This window comes from Drosophila elegans, unplaced genomic scaffold, assembly GCF_018152505.1.
Source record: "Drosophila elegans isolate 14027-0461.03 unplaced genomic scaffold, ASM1815250v1 contig_183, whole genome shotgun sequence".
In the NCBI taxonomy this organism is placed as follows: domain Eukaryota; kingdom Metazoa; phylum Arthropoda; class Insecta; order Diptera; family Drosophilidae; genus Drosophila; species Drosophila elegans.
Genome location: NW_024545550.1, coordinates 531,814 through 551,761, shown reverse-complemented (window position 1 = coordinate 551,761; position 19,948 = coordinate 531,814). Strand labels below are relative to the sequence as shown.

Below are 19,948 nucleotides of genomic sequence, written 5' to 3'. Positions count from 1 at the left end.
ACCCACATGTTTAGAAACTTTATTTCGCATAACACAATCTTTAAAATGTCTGATTCGTTAAAAATATTTCTTACACAAATTTTCTGTGTTTATTATTTACTCATAGATTTTTTATTCCTCTGTAGACTTGTAGAGCGCAGAGAAGGAGACATTATAAGCATTGTTCAGCTCAACTTAAACTTTTGCAATCGTCTTTTCATATTTTAACGCAGATCAAGTTTGAAAACTCCGCCGATCGGACGTGTATATCCTATAGAAGCTATATGGCAAATAGGCTTATTTGGTTGTTTTTTAATTGTGCCTTAATCCCGTTGTCTTTCCTATTTTTGCCTCTTCAGACCAACTCGTGAAGTTAAGTATTTCCATACTGTCACATACTTTGTATGTTGTATGCATTATATTCGAGCAGCTGATCAATAGAATTATTTAGCTAAACTAACTCATCATCGAGCAAGAATAGCTAATTAGTTTTCTTTCCCGTTTTAAATTTATTTGAATTAAAATATTATTATTCATTACAGCTTAATAATACGCCTTGTTAGAAGTGTTAAATAAAGTTGGTCACTCCAAATATGAACATGGGCTATTGCCGTAAGAAATTAATCAATACAAAATCAAGCACGAGCTAAGAAAGAAGCTAACTGGCTTTAATTCGTTTAAATATATACTTTTAAGGCCAGAAATCAAATTTTTGAAAAAACAGACATAAATATAACCGCGGCAAGCAGTGCATCGTCGAGTCCTCTTGCAACAGAAGATTTACACAGCGGATATCTTAACAGTTCGGTGCTCTGTTAAAACAGAAGCTGTTAAGTTATCAAGACTAACTGCTTTATTTGCACTGCTTTCAGTTCAAGCTGTTCTTAAACGCCGTTATGTTAATTGTATAGTTTTCAATTTTAAGAGAAAAACCGTTTATACTGTTTGTTTTAAACCATTTTTATTTCTAAAAAATTAACATGCCTTTTTTGTTTGTAGCTAGAATTATAATCACTAATTAAGTAAATGTTTTGTTTCTGTTCTTAATCCATTTGGTGTTTTCCATTTTGTTTTAAATGTTCCGTTATCGTTTTAATTCTATTAAAATTTAACATGAAAGATCGCTAAAAATTGCTCAATTGTTACATTCAACGTTATACGCTTTTTGATTTTGCAATGGATTGATTTGTGTAACAACTTGATGCTAGTTTATTAACAAAGTTAAAAACAAAAACAAAATTACGCCCTATGTGGTAAATTACCGAGTAGTAAGTAGTAAATATTAACTGAACACAACAAACCATTTTTACAAGTATGAATTGGCTAGAGAAGAGCAAAATAAAGGGTTGATTACCATATATTGCTATAAGAAGAAGTTGGGAAGAACGTAATGTACATAATGTGCAATGTGCTGCAGGTGTCTTCTAATGTGCTAACGGATGATGAACAACAAAAATTATTAACAAAAACCTTCGACTAATAATTAACGCTAGCTAAAAGTACAGATCAAATAACAGAAGAATATGGAAACTAAACAATTGTGATTGGCTTCGAATCCCGTTTTTTGTTTTGATTTTACATACATAAGCATTATGGATAAGTGTGTTATTTTCGCTAGAATTTGTGAACATCATGGACGGATGTTATTTTGAAGTAAAATTTAGCGCACAGTGGCGCCTTGCTGGCTGCATACAACCCGTGACGTCAGCAAAGGGGGGGTTGGAATGGGATGGGGCAGGAATTAGGGAAGGGGAAGGGGAGGGGAGTCGAGGGCAGGGATTTCATTTTCAAATTTTGATTTACACTAAAGTTAACTATACTAATCAACAGTTTCTTGTCCAGTTGGTTGTTTGTACAGTGATCGCTCGTATCGTAGATGTAGATATCAGTATATCAGTATATGTATGTAATGCTATATCATAGGCATCTAAGGCATAGTTTTGTCTAAACGATAAAGTTCATGTTACTCATATTTCGATTTACCAATTATTTACAACAATTTCGTATCACAATTGTAATTTTTGCATGTTTTTGTCTTGCTTGTTTAAAAAATGTTCTTACGCTCCAGTTGTATGCAAACTTACGAGCAGCACTGTGCGAATATTCGAAATGTTTTTCCACAATCGAAGAATCCTCGATCGTTGCTGTTATTGTGTTAGATTAGTTATTCAAACTAGGAGCTATGTAAAAGGTACGAGTATAATAATTGAATTCATAATTCGTTAACCCTCTGCTAAGCTAAAATAATCTTTATCTGAATCTGAATCTGAATCCGGATCTATATCTGTAACTGTATCTGTATCTGTGTGTATGTCTGCTTTCTGTATCTGTGTGACAGTGGTGTATATAACCTGGCTATGTACGTATATATCCTGTTGTTTATATGTAAATATATGTAGGTATAGCTTCTCGTTTATATCCGCGTAATTAAACTTGCTGCCGTCGCATTAAACTCTGAAAACATAACAAATTTAAAGCCCTTCGCTGCAACTGTATAGGCATATATATATCAGATGTATCTATGTGTGGTGTCAAGTGTGAAGTGTGGATGTCTAAAACCATAAACTGCCGCCTTTGAGGCGAGCCTTAGCTATGTATATATAATGCACTAAAACCGACTTAAGCGGACCCGCGTTGACGCAAGTGTTTGCTGGCCAGTTGAACCGGCTGGAAATTATTGCCAAAGTACTTAAGGACTAAACTACAAAACCTAATGCATAATAAGACTACATAACAGGGTTGGTTTCCGGGAAGGTATATATGTATGTATGCATATCCATCGCATTCCGTTTTTGATTCTGCAATCTCGACTGTTCGTCGTACGACTTTTCGATATTTTGACATTTCGACTCTTTAAGGGATTAGGTAACTACGTAGCTCTCATTTGATTTTCATACTCTCTGCATGCAGATCATAAAAATATGATGAGTTATCTCTAACTAACTATATATGTAACGTAGACGTAAGTGTAAACGTAGAACTAGATGGTAAGTGTATAATTTGCTCTGAGCTTAACTGTGTGCCTGGTTGTGGAAAATCTCTCAAAATTGAGCTAAGTAAATATTCTGAATCTGGTTTGATTCGGGGGACCGTCCAGATCCCGAGCCGGCAAGCCATTTGTGGGTCCACGACCTACTTGCCGGCCCACTGTGGCTGCTATTGATGGCTCTTGCTGAGCAGGTGCGAGTTGAACTCGTAGACGTTGTTCAGCTGCTCGCCGCAGATGTTGCACCGCCACGGATTGCTCTCGCAGTGGCAGCCCTTGTGCAGGAAGTAGAGCGTCTCGTCGGGGAACTCGATGCCGCAGAAGTGGCAGGTGAGGATCAGCTTGCGGTTGAGCAGCAGGTCTCCGTCCTGGCCGGTCGACGTGATCGTTCCGTTGCAGATGGGCGTCGAGTTGGCGCCATTCGCGCCATTGGGTGTCGCCGGTGTGGGCGGTCCGGCAGCTCCTCCGCCACCGCTGCCGCCATTGACGCCGGGTGATCCTCGACCCGATCCATTGCTCAGGCTGTTGGACAACACGGAATTGTTGTTATTACTCTCCAGCGGTGTGGCATTCCGGGTGATCCGGTTGTTGGCCTTCGCGCAGATGCGCCGCTTGAGATCCTCGCGCAGGAGCGATTTCAATGGTGAGACCTTTTCGAAAATCAAAATTATTAATATGGGTTTAGATCTATGTATTAAGACTTGAACAACTCACCTTGATCAATGAGGTGATTCTGTTGTTGTTGTTGTTGCTGCTGCTGTTATTGTTATTGTTATTGGAAGCCTGCTCTGTATCGCTGTTTGGATCACTGCCGTTCATCAAGTCTTTCTTATCCACATCCTCTAGCATGGGCTCCTAAGGGTAAAGATAAAATAAAGATATGTTAAGTATGTGTTAAAACACGAGCAATTTTTTCCTACTAATTTCCTATTAAAATGTTAATACAAACATTGTTGGAATTTGAAGACCAATCAAATTTGTACAAATGTTTTACACTAGTTTGGTTAAAAGTGATTTTAGGATCAATCTCGATTGATTTTAATTAATTCAACAAATGTTTGTACACTAATACTAAAAAGCATTCTTATGGAATCACAGCCTGCTAGACAGTTTTTGTTTTTAATTTTAATTAAATAATAGTATTAATAAATAGTATACATAATTTATGTCATTTAATCGCAAATTTTTTTACAGGTCAAGATCAAACGCTGAATCAAACACCAATATTTAAGCCCTGGATCTCAAATAAGCTAAAAAAGCTAGTTCAACCAAATTAGGTATGCAGTCTTTTGTGATGCACAACAGGTTTTCAAAAAATAATGTTCCGCCTTCGCATGCAGACGAAGTGTGGAGTCGATCGTCTGACTCGTCTGACTCCATATCTTGTATACCGCAGCTCCTAGTCTTGCTTTTGTAATAAGAAATTAAAATTTATAAACATATCTAAGGAGACATTTGAAGGTTGACTACTTTTTGGACATATGGTGTTTGAAATTTATGATATTCGACTTCTGTCCCATATCTACACATGTAACTTCTATGCTGTACGTAAACGATTTCATAACATATGCCCCACCAAATGCCAAGCTTTGATCTTTATTTATCAGAAGATCTAGCGTCTCACCTGTTTGATGGGTATCAGACTGATCGACGGCGTTATGTGGTTCTCGTGGTGGTGATGATGATGATGGTGGTGCTGATGGTGCGGATGCTGATGGTGGCTCTTGAGACCGCCACTCAGACTGCTGGCTGTGGTGCTGGATGTGATGGGCGTGGCCTTTGTATTGCAATCCATGGGCAACTCCACCGGCGATTGCATGATGTGGGCTCGATCTTTCACCTTATCGCCATTGGACTCGGCATTTCCATTGCTAATGGAGTTGCTCCCGCTGTTGTTGTTGTTATTGTTGGTAACGCAGTTGTTGTTGTTGTTGTTGTTGTTGTTGTTGTTGTTGTTGTTGTTGATGCTATTGTTATTGTTGTTGCCCTGCAATGCAGATTCACGCCAAACGCAAATCAGCTAGTTTATTGTTTGTAAGCGAGGGGGTTTCGAAAAGGGGTTTGTTTGCCATATAGCAATTGACTTACATTGAACAGCTCCGTATTGCCGCTCTCGCCCAGCGTCGAGATCTCCACGTGCGGCGTGAGGAAGTGCATCGGGGGCGTGGCATTCTCGAGGGACCGCATGGACTCCCCACTGTCGCTGGCCGGCGGAGCAACCTGTTGTTGCTGCTGCTGCTGCTGCTGCTGTTGTTGCTGTTGCTGCTGGGACTGAGATTGCACAGGCACCGGACTTAGGCCAGGTGGCACGTAGCTAGCTGCCGCTGCTGCTGCCGCCGCCGAAGCCTGCGATTCGAGGGCCAAGAGCAGCGAGGAGGTACCTCCCGGTCCCGGATTATCCAGATCGATGCCGTGCCGGTTGAAGAAGTGAATCCTTAGCGATTTCATCGAACCCGCACGGTAACTGCAGAGCGGACATGTCTTCACCAAATCGTGCTGGCCCACATGCTCGTTCTGGAAGTGGGCACGCATCGCTATCTGGCGCTGGAAGCCCCGATTGCAGATGGGACAGTGATAGGGCAGCGTTTTGGTGTGCGTTGTAAAGTGCTCCGCCAGGTGATCCTTGCGGAAGAACCTCTTCTGGCACACCCGGCACTCGTAGGGCTTGACGCCCGTGTGTCGCATCTTGTGGCGCCGCATATTGGCGCCATTGGAGAACTTCATGTTGCACACATCGCACTCGAAGACCTTGCGGGAACTGCTGCTGCTGCTGCCGCCGCCACCGCCTCCGCCGCTATTTCCCGCCGGCGAGGAGCTGGCCGAAGAGCTGGAGTGGTTGCCCGCCTGGCCATCGCCCTTGCCGCCCTCCATGTGGCCCAGGCTCATGTTCTCCGGCTCCTGAAGATCCTCGCTCTTCAGCCTCGCCGATGCAGCCGCCGCAGCTGCCGCCGCCGCCGCCTGACCTGCCAGACACTGGACCACATGGAGCAGCAGGGAGGCCCGCGAGCTGGTCTCGAAACTGTCGCAACGCTCACACCGAAAAGTCATGGGCGGCGAGTGGGGACCGGTGCTGAGATTCGTGGGCGTGGGCGTCGGCGATCGCGGCTCCTGCAGCTCCGATTCGGAGGCGGATGAGGCGGCCTCTTTGAGACTGCGCAGCGCCATCGCATTGTGGTGCAGCAGGGCCGCCGTGGTGGGCGTCATGTCCACAATGATGCCGCCGCCCACCGTCGGACTGGGATCCTTTAGGGCCAACTCCATGCCGCTGGCCGCCGTACTGATCGTTTCGGCCATCTGAAATTGCAAAATGTCGTTTAGTTCTAACTATATACACTCGAGAATAATAAATAGTTCGTTTTTATTATATATCACATTTCTAAAAAAATATACAAAATGGTATATTGCTTAAAAATACGAGCATAAAAATTATTTGTATTTATAAAATTAAGGAGCTTTAACAAGATTTGTACTTCTTAATCTCAAAATTCTTTTATACCATATGTGTTCAAGAAAGTATGAAAGTCAATAAAAAAAAAAATAATAAAATATAAATTAAATAATTGACTATATATTTTTACTCATTTACAATTTTAAATATAGTAATTTGGCAAAAATAGCTAAATAAAAAAATTATAATTGAAAAATTTAGGTCAAACAAAAGAAAATAGTCTCTGAAATCGAGGTTTGATATATTAATATTTATGATACTATTTCTCGATGTTAACCCCTGATTTTGGTTCAGTGCGAATAAGATTAGTCCAGGCCACGCCCGAAAATCGATGACAAGTTGTGGTTGATATTTTTTGTTGTTGTTGTACTTTGCAGTCGGCATTTTGGCATTTCAAGTGCTTCCAACCCAAAGACCCAAGCCCAAACTCAGACTTCGACTCTAATAAGCCAAATTGGTGTCAGCGTCGAAGCTTCGTGGGATGAGAGGGGGACGTTGGGGGGATAGGGGTAAGGGGAACCTGCGGCGAATTCGCCAAGAACCAAATCACCAACAACCACACCACCGCACCGACCATTTTTGGGCGGCCTTGTTGTTGTAGTTGTTGTAGCTGTTGCCGGCGTTGACGTTGACTTCGTGCTATGAAAATACCAAAGTTATTGGGGCCAATTACTGGTCTTGCAGGTGGGCAATCATTTGGACACCCAAACACACAGAGAAACGCTGCCCGAACCAGAGATGGAGACCACACCAACAAACATCAAGCAAATCATTCAAAAGTTTGCAGCAAACACAATGGCAACTAAATGGCAGTTGGCCCCAAATTTTAGCGTTGTTTAGGCCAGACTTTAAAAAGACATTCTTGTTTCAAAGAAACAACTTCAGACCCAGCTTGCCCTTAATAAATTCGTTTGTTGAACTTTTTTAATAGATCGTATAATATAAAAAATATATAAATATTTTAATTGCAAATTCTTTCTATAGCAATAAAATTATATATTGTGAATAAAAGTATTTGATAGGGTTTTTCAGAATTAAACAATAAGTGCTTGAAATAAGTATGCGTGTTTTAGGAAAAATTAAAAAATTATTTTTTTAAAACCGTATTAATAAGATTAGTTTATCAATTGAGATCGGCTGGACCGAATTTATCTAAATTTTTTTGTCAGTTGTGGACGGGTATTACAAATTGTAAATACAAAATTTGTTTTTATACTTAATTGGTTCGATTTGCTGAACATTTATACTTCAAACAACCTTTAGGATATAGATTTCAAAAAAATTATTGCTACCTCCCGAAAAAATGCCTATTATTAAAATTTCGAGTTCCGTCCCATTGTGCAACTTTGGCTTAGTGACGCATCTCACCCGTCGTCTGGCCAGGGTTTTGGCAATAGGTCAAACGTGGATGGATACCCATAGATAGTTATGGGTACCTCCACATATGCACAGGTGCCAATGTGTGGGGTGTGAGTGTATATCGGGCAGCGTATAAATCATCATCCATAATCATTCGACAGAGCTGGCCAAGCTCTTCTCGCAGCTAATTTAATTCAACCTTGAATGCTTTTGCATTAGCATTAGCCAGATCACAAAAGCCAAGAGCCATGGGGGACGACCTCAGCCCCGACCAGCTTCCCTATGCCCACATGCGGCCAAAGAGATATATGCGAGTGGTTGTGCATTTCTGGCCAGGTCAGCACTCTGAAAAATGAAAAGTGTGTCGTAGGCCTATTTGAAGGCATCAACATAATTACAAATTCACTTTTTCACTCGATGCTCCATCGCGCAGACGAACGGGTTTTTTTTCGGGGTACGAAACTTCTTTTTTCGGGCCAGGCCACTTAAATGTTGTAAACTTGTAAGCATTAGCGGCGCGGGCACAAAAAGCCAAAAGACTAAAGACTAAAACGCTGAAAAACGCACAAAAAGTCGGTTTGCATTTTCAGTAATTATGAGGCGCTGTTGGCTTTGGCATTATAAATGCCATAGTTGCCAACTCAATGGAGTCATTGGGTCAAGTTTTAGAGTGCAACTGGGTCAGGCTTTATCATTATTATCATTATCGCCACCACCTTGCCATCATCATCATCATCATCATCATCATCATCATCATCATCACTATAATCTCTGGCCAAGCGATGGCTAACATACGACCCAACCAAGGGTTTCGGGTCTCGAGACTCGGGTCTTTGGGGTGTCCCGCATTTTCACTTGTCCGCCGTGCTGTTCCCAATTCGTTGCCCCAAAAGCCGAAAGCAAAAGAAAATATAAAGCGACGCTTGGGCTTTGAGCCGCTCTGGAAATGAGAAATGGTAGGAGAAACGCGAAATGGGAGCACACTCACACAAGTGAGCGACATAATTGGAGCGCCCTGAGAGCCCTTAATGATGTCGCACACTGTCCGCCGGTCGGGGATAAAGGTGCGCCACGTGGGCGGCTAATTTTCAGGAGCAGAGTGGCCGTACACGTGTCGGGCCGCGGAATCGAACAAGCACGGAGTTTCACTGTGGGCTAAAAATTGAATTTGGAAAGAAATCTTAAAATAAGAAAGATTATAATAATCATAGTAGAATTTACTTTATAGAGAATGTTTAAAGTACAAACTTTAAAATTATTATAGTTTTTCATTAAAGAAATTTACAATTATCATTCAATTTAATTATATTTGCATTTAAAAATGTTCTTTTTTTGGTTGTTATAAACCACTTGCGTTACATTTTCTTTAATAAGTCTATAAGCCATAGCAAAGGTAGTAAAAAATTAGCAATCAAAAATGAATAATGTATTAATACTTTACCAAGAATTTCTTAAATTATCTTCTTATATCCATGTTCGTTTAAAATAAATTTAAAAAGTTAATATATTGCCGGTAAATACTCTAAAATGGTTAAGCATAAATATTCTACAAACCTGCAACCTACATTGCGGATGAGCAATTTTCACTTTACGTATAAGTAACTTTTGTGCTAACTTTAAAATGGGATTATATTTTGTTGAACTTATTTGCAAATTCTTTTTATTGCACAAGTTGTAAGAATAAACGGAAAATCATTAAATTTACAGCATGTAAATTGTGTTTGGCTCAAAGCGCCCAATAAAAAAGGCTTTTGGGAAAACCTAAAGCTGTTATTTATAAAACTTAAAACATCGGTAAGTCGTTTTGTACATTTCAAGACCAAAATACCGTTGTTAAAATTTTAAAACCCCGCAGTTACTATAATTAGAAATACATTTTTAAAATAATTAAGTTTTAAATGATTAATTTAGGTAGGCTTAATCTTTTTAGCTGACTTTAAGCCACTGTGCGTTGGCTTGTAGGCCACATGAATCTTTTGCATAGCCTGAGGCCGCGGCGCACGATTCCCATTCAAATTCAAATCAAAAGCTAGTTTATTAGCATTGCATTGACCATTGGGGATTTCGAGCTGCTGTTGTTATTGGAAGTTGTGAATCCAAAACGGAATGGGAGTCGGAATCGGATTTGGGTTTGGAAGCGAAGTGGAAGTGGAGTTGAAATCGAAGGCGGACGCATCTTTTCGAGGGCGAATGACTTTCGAAGGCTGGATCTTCATGCAAAATAGACCATATAACAGATTTGACCTTAGCAGCGATTTTTTACCGGTTTTCCAGGGAGCGAGGACGGGGGGTTCAGGGGGATCGCTTTTCGTCACGCAACAAAATGAGTCAGTCGGTCGATGAAGTTGTTTTTGTTGCTTCCTTTTCCTTTGGCAAATCAATGGAGCATTCCCAAAAAACACAAAAAAAAAAAAACGAAATAACAACAACAAGCGGATAACATGTGCGTCGAAATGAGAACAAGAACAGAGCGAAAAAGAGAGAAGCGGGAGAGAGAAAACCACTTTCCATGGTGACACACTTTTATGCTACGTGCTGTTTTGCTACTTTTGCCGCTGCTACTGCTTGCTACAGCAGCAACAACAACGACCCGACTCCCATAATAGAAAGTGGAACAGGAATTTCCCCCCTCTATCATATCAATGCCAGAGAGTACGGCGATGATTTCATTTTGGCTGGCCTGCACTCATTGCGAAACACTTGCCACGGCCAACAAGCAACGGGCAGCAGCAGCAAAAACAACGTAAGAAAATCAAGAAACGGGCGAGAAAAAAGTGGGGAAAAAAATAGTTCAGTGGGAGCCGAAAAGCAGCTGAGCGAATGTTGCTGTTGGAGCTCTCTGTGTACAAGCGCTCTCTCTCACACTGGAAAAAAAAGTATACAAAAGGAAAACTTACATTGCGAATGAGTAATTTTTTACATTGCGTATGAGTAATTTTTTTAGGTTTAAATTTTGCTTACAATATTTTTACAGCTAAAATTTGATTAAAATCATCAGATTCATATTCAATATCATAACAATTTTTTCTTTCTGTATAGAAGCCGAAAAGCAGCTGAGAGAATGTTGCATCTCTCTGTGTACAACCACTCTCTCCCACGCTCTTTCTCCCACACTCTCAAACGTTCGGCAAGTGCAGCGCATGTCCCGTTTTTTGTTTATGCTTTTTCTCACACCCGCTCTCCCTGGGTGCTTTTGTTGTTGCAGGTGCATGCTTTTTGCTCTCACTGCAATTGCAATTTTGTAGCATTAGGCGCGTGAATTAATTTCTAATTGATGGGACCAACAAACATGCTTTGCCCCACTTCCGATTCCCAGAGAGAGTCTGCCGCTCTGCTCTCTTTGGTAAGTGGCTAGCGTATAATTTTTGTTGTGTTGACCTAATTATACGCTCATTTTGATTCACTTGATTTTCTCTGCACACAAACACACACACTGGCATACACGTTTCGTCACTGCGACAAGTGGAGCAGGCAGCTACGCTGGCAGCGACGTCGGCAGCATTTTGTGGCAGCGACCGTAATTTCTTGTGGTTACTGGGACGCAAAAACAAATACAAAATATAAATAAGGTGGGATACACCCCCAAAAACTCACACTATAATGCGTGTTTTTAGTAACTGCATCCGCTCTGATATTTGCCGAAAAATTCCGAAATTCCCAAATACCAAACCGAAATAGTAAAGCGAACTAAATCCAAACAGCAATAGTTGGTGGAAATGAATGTGGAAGTCCCACCAAATGCATCTGTATTCCGAACTTGTATCTGTATTCGTATCTGTATCTGTCTCCGTTTTGTTTGGGACGGAAATGCCAGGGCTGGCGGCCGAGAGGGGTTACCACTTCAGGTGAGTCAGAGTTCAAAGGGGTGGGCGATCCGATAGACATTAGCTACATTTATTTCTGCACTGAAGAAAAATATTATCCCATTATTTTTGTATTTTATAATTTGCACATACTTATATACAAAAAAAAGAAATATTTCAGTCAAACTTTCATAGCTACAACTTCCTTTTCCAAAAAAGGTCATTATCCAAATAAGAAGAATGCTAGATTAAGAACTAAGTTTATCTTTAAGATGTTTAAGTTTACCAATGTTTTATGATCCAATTTATTAAACCCATTATAATCAATACCAAATGTTTAATACTACCTTTTTTAAAATATTAAAGACAAAATAAAACTTAAATATTTGTAAGCAATAATATCATTTACAAAATTTATATCAAACTATAGGCCGGTTAATAGTAAAAAAAAGTTAAAATAATAAAAAAAACTTAAATTAAATATTTGCGAATGAGTTTCTGTGAACAACCTCTTACAAAATAGATCCAAACAATAATGCATGTGAAATCTTCTGGACTTATGAAAACATTCAAATATGAAGGTTCTCCTGTATTCTTAAACTGCAATGAAGCATGGGAAATTGTTAGTTTTTTATGGATATATTAATGTTTCTGACAATGCTTTCGACAGACTTATATGTGGGAGATACAAAATTCCACTACAAATTAGTTAAGCATATTAACACACAAATCTCTAGAAGTTGTAAGATCTTTGGGTTTGGTATTTTGGTATGTTGGTATAAACAAAAATTTCCAGTTCAAATTTTGAGTTGCTTATAGACCAGTCAACTAATGTTTTAAGATCTTCATTTGGGGGAATGCTTGAGTTTGAAGGCCTTTTTTTCTGTTGGGTTATTCTCCCATGAAGAGTGGATGTGGATGTAGATCCCCCTTGGCGCCAAACACCACTGGCGAAGATTTGCCAATCGTTTGGCTCTCCCGCACACCAATACTGAGATACCAAGAGAGCGGCCACTCACTCACACTCACACACAACCGATGGCACAGAGGCACAGATCAGCCGCAGCAGCAACAACAACAACAACAACAAGACGCAGCAGAATTTGAAATTAGGTCAACAGGTTTGGCTGCTTGTAGTGGTGTGGGCTGAGCCAGTTACTCGAGCGTATGCCGTCGTCTTTGCCTACGACCTCGGCTGTCATCATCAAGGGGGGGAGGGAATGGGGGTGGGGAAGCTATGGGGGAGCTGTGGAGGAGCAGAGGGAGCAGCAGCAGCACCAACAACATCCAAAGCTATCGCCGCCAACGCAATATGCGTTCCGTTCCGTTCGCCGTTCGTCGTTTATTGCACCACAGTTCGTGCAGTCTGCAGTTTGCAGTGCAGTTTTTCAGTTCGCATTTGTTGTGGGGGAGATGCACTCGCACACACACACACACACATACACCAGCACATCCGAATTGAGCACACTGCAGTGCGGCTGTGTGGGTGAGGGAGCGGATGGGTGGAAAGGGTGAAGGGGTGTAGATGGTGGTGGTGGTTGGAGGGTGGCGGGAAAGAGGGTTGCGTGTGCTGCTTTTGGGGAATGAGCCAGGGATGCAGAGCATCATTCTAGCATCCCAATGCAAGCGACAAATTGGGGATCGATAAAGGATGGAAGATAAGAAAGGGGACAAAAATCGAATTCAAGCCACCACAGTGCAGCCTCTCTATATTGCAATTATACCATTAAACATGTCAAATATAAATGGTAAATTTTCTTGGATTCTAACAAATTCCATGTTGTGGAGTTCTCCCAAAACTAGATTAAATTTAAACTAAATGTCAAGCGATTTGTCTTGGAAACAAATACATTATATTCCATCAAATATATATAACATTTTATTAATAACAGAATATATGCTATGTATATAAATTCGAATAACAAAAAAGAAAAGAATTCCAGGGTGTCAAGGGTTGATTTCCCCACACTTTGTAAGGCCTTCATTAAATAAGAAATGATACATACGGCTAGAACCCAAAATATTCTCATAACTATAGTTCAGTCGAATTCCTTTGTCTCGATAGAACGTGACTAAGAAAAAATGAGCCCAAATCTACAAAACAAAAATTAAGTGATACTTTCCTTATTAGGTTTTTAATGGTTGGGCAACATTTTTTCATTCGAAGTTTTGTATATTAAACCATTTTAAAATTTTTTTATAACGTTTTATGAATTAAAATCAGGATTGGTAGACCACTGATTTAAGAAAAATGTTGTTACAAGATTAAGCTGGCTTGATAACTTTTAAAAACTAAGCTTTAAACAAAATATATTTATGGGAAAAGCGCTGTTACATGGGCTCCGATTCCGATTTACTTGATCAGAATCGGATATAGGAACAGGTGTGACTGGCATTTCGAAATGCCTAAGCCCCTTCTTGAATGGGCAGGTAGCAATCTTCTGGTTGGAAACGGTTGCGAAAACGCGCATATGTTCTGAAATGGAAACTCAACGCGGAGCCGACTGGCGAGACCAACTCGAGTTTCTGATTTGATTTCGATGCAGCCAAGAGATTTCAACATACTTCTTAGTTGGTTTCTGTGTCACAATCGAGCACACAGACGACTGACTAGGTGGATGTGAATGTGGATGAGGACGGGGACGGGCCAAGTAATGAGCTCCCAGAGAGCTGCAGTCATCGGCATCGCCATCCACATCGCCACCTGCAGCTGCGACGGAGGCGTCGCAGCCACCGAAGCCGGAGCAGATAATCCCAGTAGAAATTGAAACTAGCTGCGGCAGGTTTAGAAACTGGTATAGAAAAACGCCAGCCACAGCCGCAAAGGCAGAAACAGCAACAGAAACTGAAACAGCAGCACACATAGGCAATCGACCTTGTAGGAGTGTATTTTGTCTTGGAGCAAGCCCGTAAACTGGGCCAACGCGATTGCACTGAAATCAGGTGGGCGTGACGTAGGTAAATACAGTGCAACTCCCTGAAGTTGAATTCGCTGTAACTCTATCTCTATTTGTGTCAATAAGGGCAATGAAATTGGAATATTCCTTGGTTGGTTTATTATTGGCTTGGAATTTTTAAGAGTGACTCTCGTCGAAAAAAGTAGTTTTGCGTCAAATAGGTGTTTAGAAGTATTAAGACCTGACCTATTCCAAGTTTTTTTTTAAATGTTAAAATTGACCATTAACCTTTTCCAACGTTAAATTAAAAGTTTTTAAATTGATGTTTTTAAAAAGGAATGACAAACTTGCATCTTTAAGAGTTTTTAAACTGTCAAGTAAAATATTTGACAAACACTTTTATTTATTAAGAAAAAAAAAACTATTGACTTCTTAAAATTTGTTAAAAACCTTCGATGGTATTACGACAATAAATTAAATTTGTGTCTGAAAATAAATACAAATCCTCAAAACTCCAGTAAGTCAAGTGACAGATGGTTGGCCACTTATGGACAGTTGACTGTAGGTTGGCCAATAAAAGCGTTTGTGTATACGTGTGTGTATGGGAAAGCTGGCTGTACCCTTGGCGCCCATTAATCCATGGCGGAAAATCCACGAAAATCTGTCGCAATCCGACAGATATCCGAAATAGCCAGGCGCTCGCAGGAGTTTCGTAATTACATACCCGCTAAAACGAAAGAGCGGCAGCCTTGGCTTCTGATTTTCAGTTTCTTTTTCTCGATTTTTTAGTTTTTCAGTTCTTTGGTTCTTCGGTTTTTTTTGTTCATTTTTTTCTTATATTTATTTTCGTTTTAACTTAGCATTAGCACAGCTGGAGTCTTTTGCAATGCTCTCGAAAAAAAGAAACGCGCTGGGTGTTTGGCAATTTTAGATTTCAAAATACCACAAGGTGCATTCTAACACACACACATACACACACACGGACACTAGGGGGGCGCTCTCTTTCGCTCTCTCAAACACACACACACACACACACTAGGGCATTATTGCAGTTCTTGGATCTATGTTTCTCAATGGATTTCATGGAGCGGTGGGGAGGGGGCATTACTTTTGCAATTTGCGATTTGCGTACACTGCGGAGTGGAGTCGAGTCGCGGATTATTCAACCAACTAACCTCCCACAAAACGGCAACTGGAACACAACAACAATCGCAGTGCTATGGATGTCGATGTCGATGTGGTTGTGGATGCACTCGAAAACAACGCGAACGCGAGATGCCGAATGGATATTATTCGAAACCAAAACCGAAATTACGCGCAGCTCAAAAGGGCAAGAGTTAGCTTTGGGCCCCAAATAATAATAATAATAATAACAACAATAATAATAATAAAACTGTCAGTGGACAACGCGCGCACGGAGGCCACATCCGAATGGGCCAAGAGACGAATCCACTCTGAGCGGAATCGGTATCTCTCGCTCCGCCAACGCTCTGCCTCTGCCCGGCCTCTGCCGGCGTCGCAGTCGTGGCGCTCGGCAAAACAAAAACAACTCAAGCGATTCCGATTCCTCAAGGCCTACTATTTAGGCCAAAAAATAATGTACCACAGCAACTACAGCAGCAGCAGCAGCAGCGGCACCAACTCGTTTCTTACAGAAATGTAAACGTTCTAATTGAGTTCTCATTTATGGCCCGCTACACCGACTGTGCAACTGAGTATTTGTTGTTGCAATGCCTAAAACCATCGGAAAATGTTTTTATCCGGCTGGCATAACCATTTTCAAATTGGAAACAAGTTTACTGAACCCTGCTAACTTGGCTTTTCAACCAAGACCAGCGATACTCGTCGTTTTCATTAAAAATCACTTGTCGTTCTGGGACTGGTGATCAAGTATCCATTAGCGAAATATGCGAAAATGGATCTTTAAAATCTTGCAATTCCTGAGGCTAGAAGATTTAAAAAAAAAACTTTGGCCAAACGTATAAAGGATGTACTGTCCAAAACTCAAAGAAACTTTTTGGGAAAGAATATCTTTATGCTTTTGCTCAAGATTATTTTCATTAAATTATTAAAAAAACCGTAAGCTTTATTAAAGTTTGACTTAGATTTCTTTCTTAACCACAAACAGTTTCTTAAGGTGAAAAACAAAAACTAACAATTTAAATATCATTTTCCTCAAGATAAATAAGAAAAAAGGGTAAAATTGGAACATTAAATAACCGTTAAAGAAGAGTTTCTTTTTAATATTGTAATATAGAGTCTTTGGTAATACTTAATTTTTTACAAGAGATCTTATTGGTATGCTAAGTTAAATATATATTTTCGAAATACAGATTATATATGTTTTAAAAAAATTTTGATTATATATTTTTAAGTTAAATAGCTTTCTTAAAGCTTTTTCACAGCTATAATTTGTTTTTTTATATTTACATTTATTGGGAATGTTTTATACAGAAATCTTTAAAACTGAGAAACTAATTTGACCAACAAATGGAAAACAAAAAAACAAATAAATAACTAACTATAATTCTAAAAGTCAGGCTGAGCCATATCGAGTGGTGAAATCATTGATCCATTTTTTTTAAGGGGATGTCGACCATAACGTTACGGTTTGAAAGGCTGGCGTTTTGAGGTGCTTTGTAAACCAAAAATAACCTAATTAAAGTGAAAAGAACAGAACTTGAAAAAAGAGCCAAAAACCAGTTTAGCTTTTTACTCCTTTCGTTGAGATAAGCATTGCAAATATATGAACTGTTTGCGCGCCTAATATAAAAAACTTTAAAGCTTTTACAAAAAGTATCAGTTATTTCCAGTCAGAGTTCGGCTGGCTTTCCTGAGTCCTTTTAATTTTTCTCCTTAAATCATGGTTTCTTTTGTGATAACGACGCTTTAACGTGTGAAAGGCAGTTCTGGTATCGGTGACATAATCCGTTTGGGTGTATGCATCTGTTTTTAGGATTCCTACAGATAGGGATTTAAGTTTAAATATAACTGAATTTCTTTTCCTCATATGTATGTATGTTAAGGGGTGCATTTCAACTATTCGTACAATATAAATTTATGATTTTTAAATCGTTTTTGAATTTAAATTTTTTTAACAAAAGGCTTATAAGGTTATTGGTACTGAAATACATAGTTGTATTAAATTTAACATAAAAGATAGTTGGTGTGGATTGCCTAGAAGTAATATAAACAAAAGGGAAGTTAACTTATGATTGCCGAAGCTATGCATATCAACAAATAGCAATTTTTTCCAAGGTTCATTTAAATTGACCAAATATCCTATGGCAGCTAGACAACTAAAAAATTACAATTTGTGTATGTATATAAGCAAGCCGAATATGTTCAACAACTAAGGTTTGGCGCATTATCTAATTAAATTACTTACCAAAAATGGTTTTATTATGTTTATTATGTTTTTGTACTGCTTAAAGGACTGTTTAGTGCTCACACCATCGTAGTTGTACGCCATGAGAACATCTTCAGAGGTTCTACTCGTCCTTCAGGTCTTTTCAGACCAATCTGAAAATGGTTAAAATTGCAATTACCCCATAAATCAACCTAGTCCGCAACTCACGTATTTATTGTTCGGTTTGGAAAGATTGGCATCCAGATTTGACAGTTCTTCAGGGTCAGTCACCGAAAAGAAGTCCTGATTGACTTTAAAGAGTTCAGTGGTCGGCCTGTTGTGAGCCACCTGACAAAGGCGGGCTAGGATTTCATTCTGATTGTCCAGGATTTTATCCAGATTATGTTGCAGCTCCGCAATTCCTACCTCAAGCAACTCATCTTTAGCCAACAGCGGTTCGTCATTTCGCGAAAACTCCGTATACATGTTCTTACTCATTGTTAACTAAGGGCAAACGATGAATATTATGATCGACCTTAAGTCAGCAAGAAGCTTAACTTGCCCGTTGTTTAAGGCAGCATAGTATTTAATTGTCTTCGAAAAAAAACAATGTTTTGTTGACGATAGGGATGGGCAAAGTGACAGACTGAATGGTCAATCGATATGTTATCGAACTTAGTCGCCGGTCAATTTTGATTAAAAGCTTTTTCACACGGCGGCGTTTACGCAACAGTAAGCAATTTACGCAGCAGAACCTTTTCTTTAAAATTAAATGAAATTTTAGACAAGTCAGCTGACAAGCCAAAGGCAATGGCAATAAACGTAAATAAATGAAAAATTAATTATGGATTGATCATGAATTTTTTATTAATTATCTCATAAATAAATAATATTTTGACTTTTATGGCTTCCTTTTAATATAACTTCATTTTTAGAATAAAAAAAACATTTTGGCTATTTAATTGCATATATTTGGTGATTACTTTCATTTTGGGACCAGTGTTGCCTTTTAGTAGGAAGGGGCGACTATTCTGGCTTTTTCAGCAATTCACCAACGTTTTCATCAGCTGTTGCTGAAATTCTAAAATTTGTATGGCACAGCTGACCGAATTTCAACTAAAAAATTAAGTGGTGTTTAATAATGAGTGCGTTTAGGAAGAAATTAAGAATTTTGAAAGAGTGTTTGCAAGAAATGGAGTGGAACCGGGCTAAGTGTGCAAGAACTGGAGTAGAATATCGATAGAGATGGACAAACATCGATTATCCTCGCCAAACATCGAGAGTCCCGATATTTTGAAAACATCGACTACGCCGATATCAGTGTCGATTAAAAGTGCGTTTCTCGGCGCATTTGCAGGTATTGTGTGAGGCTCCGTTTTGAAAATTTGTTTACCCGAGTTTAAGCCGTGACCGAAAGCCTGCCGAGGTGTTAAAGTGTAGTTTAAGTGACCCACCACCTGTGTGCCGTGTTTTTGTCTTGTTTTCCGGCGCCCCGACAGCGCAATAGTTGATTGAAAATTCAATAGTGTCCGCTGTCTGGAGCGGCTGTATCGGTTTAGCCGTCAATTACTGGGTCCCTTGGTTTACATAAGAGCGAAAGAGTCAGCTAGTGTGACATTGCAGAAATGGCGTCGAAGTATGTGCACATGGCTGGGGCTGACTTGGTAATATTTAAACGATATTCCCAGTTGGCCCGATTAAAGTCTTTGGAAATGCATTTACTGTCGGGAAATGGTTGAAATTGGATAATATTTACTTCCGGCGAGGCGTACATTTCGTTTTCGGCGCAGTGTACGCCACTTTGTCCGGTTTTGCATTCCTCTTTGTGCGCTTCATTCGGTTTCAATGCCCTCGCATTCAGTGTTGCCAAGTGTCGGGTGTGTGCCTAGTGATGTGTGTGCCTGTCGAATTTTGACTGAAATCGGTCATTTTGTGCAGATTTCCCAATTTATATTGATTGTCCTTTGTAGTCTATCTGAGCAGGAATATTTAGCCTGCTGCGTGCTCCAATTAATGGTTAATTTACCAGCCTTGCCAACAGCTGCAATCGCACCTGGCAACACTGGTGGGCCCGCGCTGGTGCGGGTGGAAGGGAGATGGCGATAGGGGCAGATGCAGAAAAGCAAG

At 39.9% G+C, this 19,948-nt stretch overlaps 1 protein-coding gene and 1 long non-coding RNA gene across 3 annotated transcripts; both read right to left on the bottom strand.

Annotated features, from left to right (window-relative positions):
- Window positions 1–923: 923 nt before the first annotated feature.
- LOC108147025 (putative uncharacterized protein DDB_G0277255) lies at window positions 924–15,930 on the bottom strand. 2 transcript variants are annotated; one of them, XM_041707470.1, is made up of 5 exons: window positions 15,648–15,930; window positions 5,054–6,259; window positions 4,590–4,985; window positions 3,680–3,820; window positions 924–3,615 (listed from the first exon to the last, which is right to left on the bottom strand). In XM_041707470.1, the coding sequence occupies exons 2-5, from the start codon at window positions 6,257–6,259 to the stop codon at window positions 3,136–3,138; spliced, it is 2,223 nt and encodes a 740-aa protein (XP_041563404.1). In that variant the 5' UTR covers window positions 15,648–15,930; the 3' UTR covers window positions 924–3,135. The 2 variants fall into 2 exon arrangements, with proteins under 2 accessions (XP_041563404.1, XP_041563403.1); XM_041707469.1 differs by lacking the exon at window positions 15,648–15,930 and having other exon boundaries at window positions 4,590–4,952.
- Window positions 15,931–16,941: 1,011 nt separating this feature from the next.
- Window positions 16,942–17,940, bottom strand: LOC121466850. Its single transcript, XR_005977015.1, has 2 exons — window positions 17,861–17,940; window positions 16,942–17,433 (listed from the first exon to the last, which is right to left on the bottom strand). It is a non-coding gene; the product is annotated as an uncharacterized LOC121466850 (long non-coding RNA).
- Window positions 17,941–19,948: the final 2,008 nt, after the last annotated feature.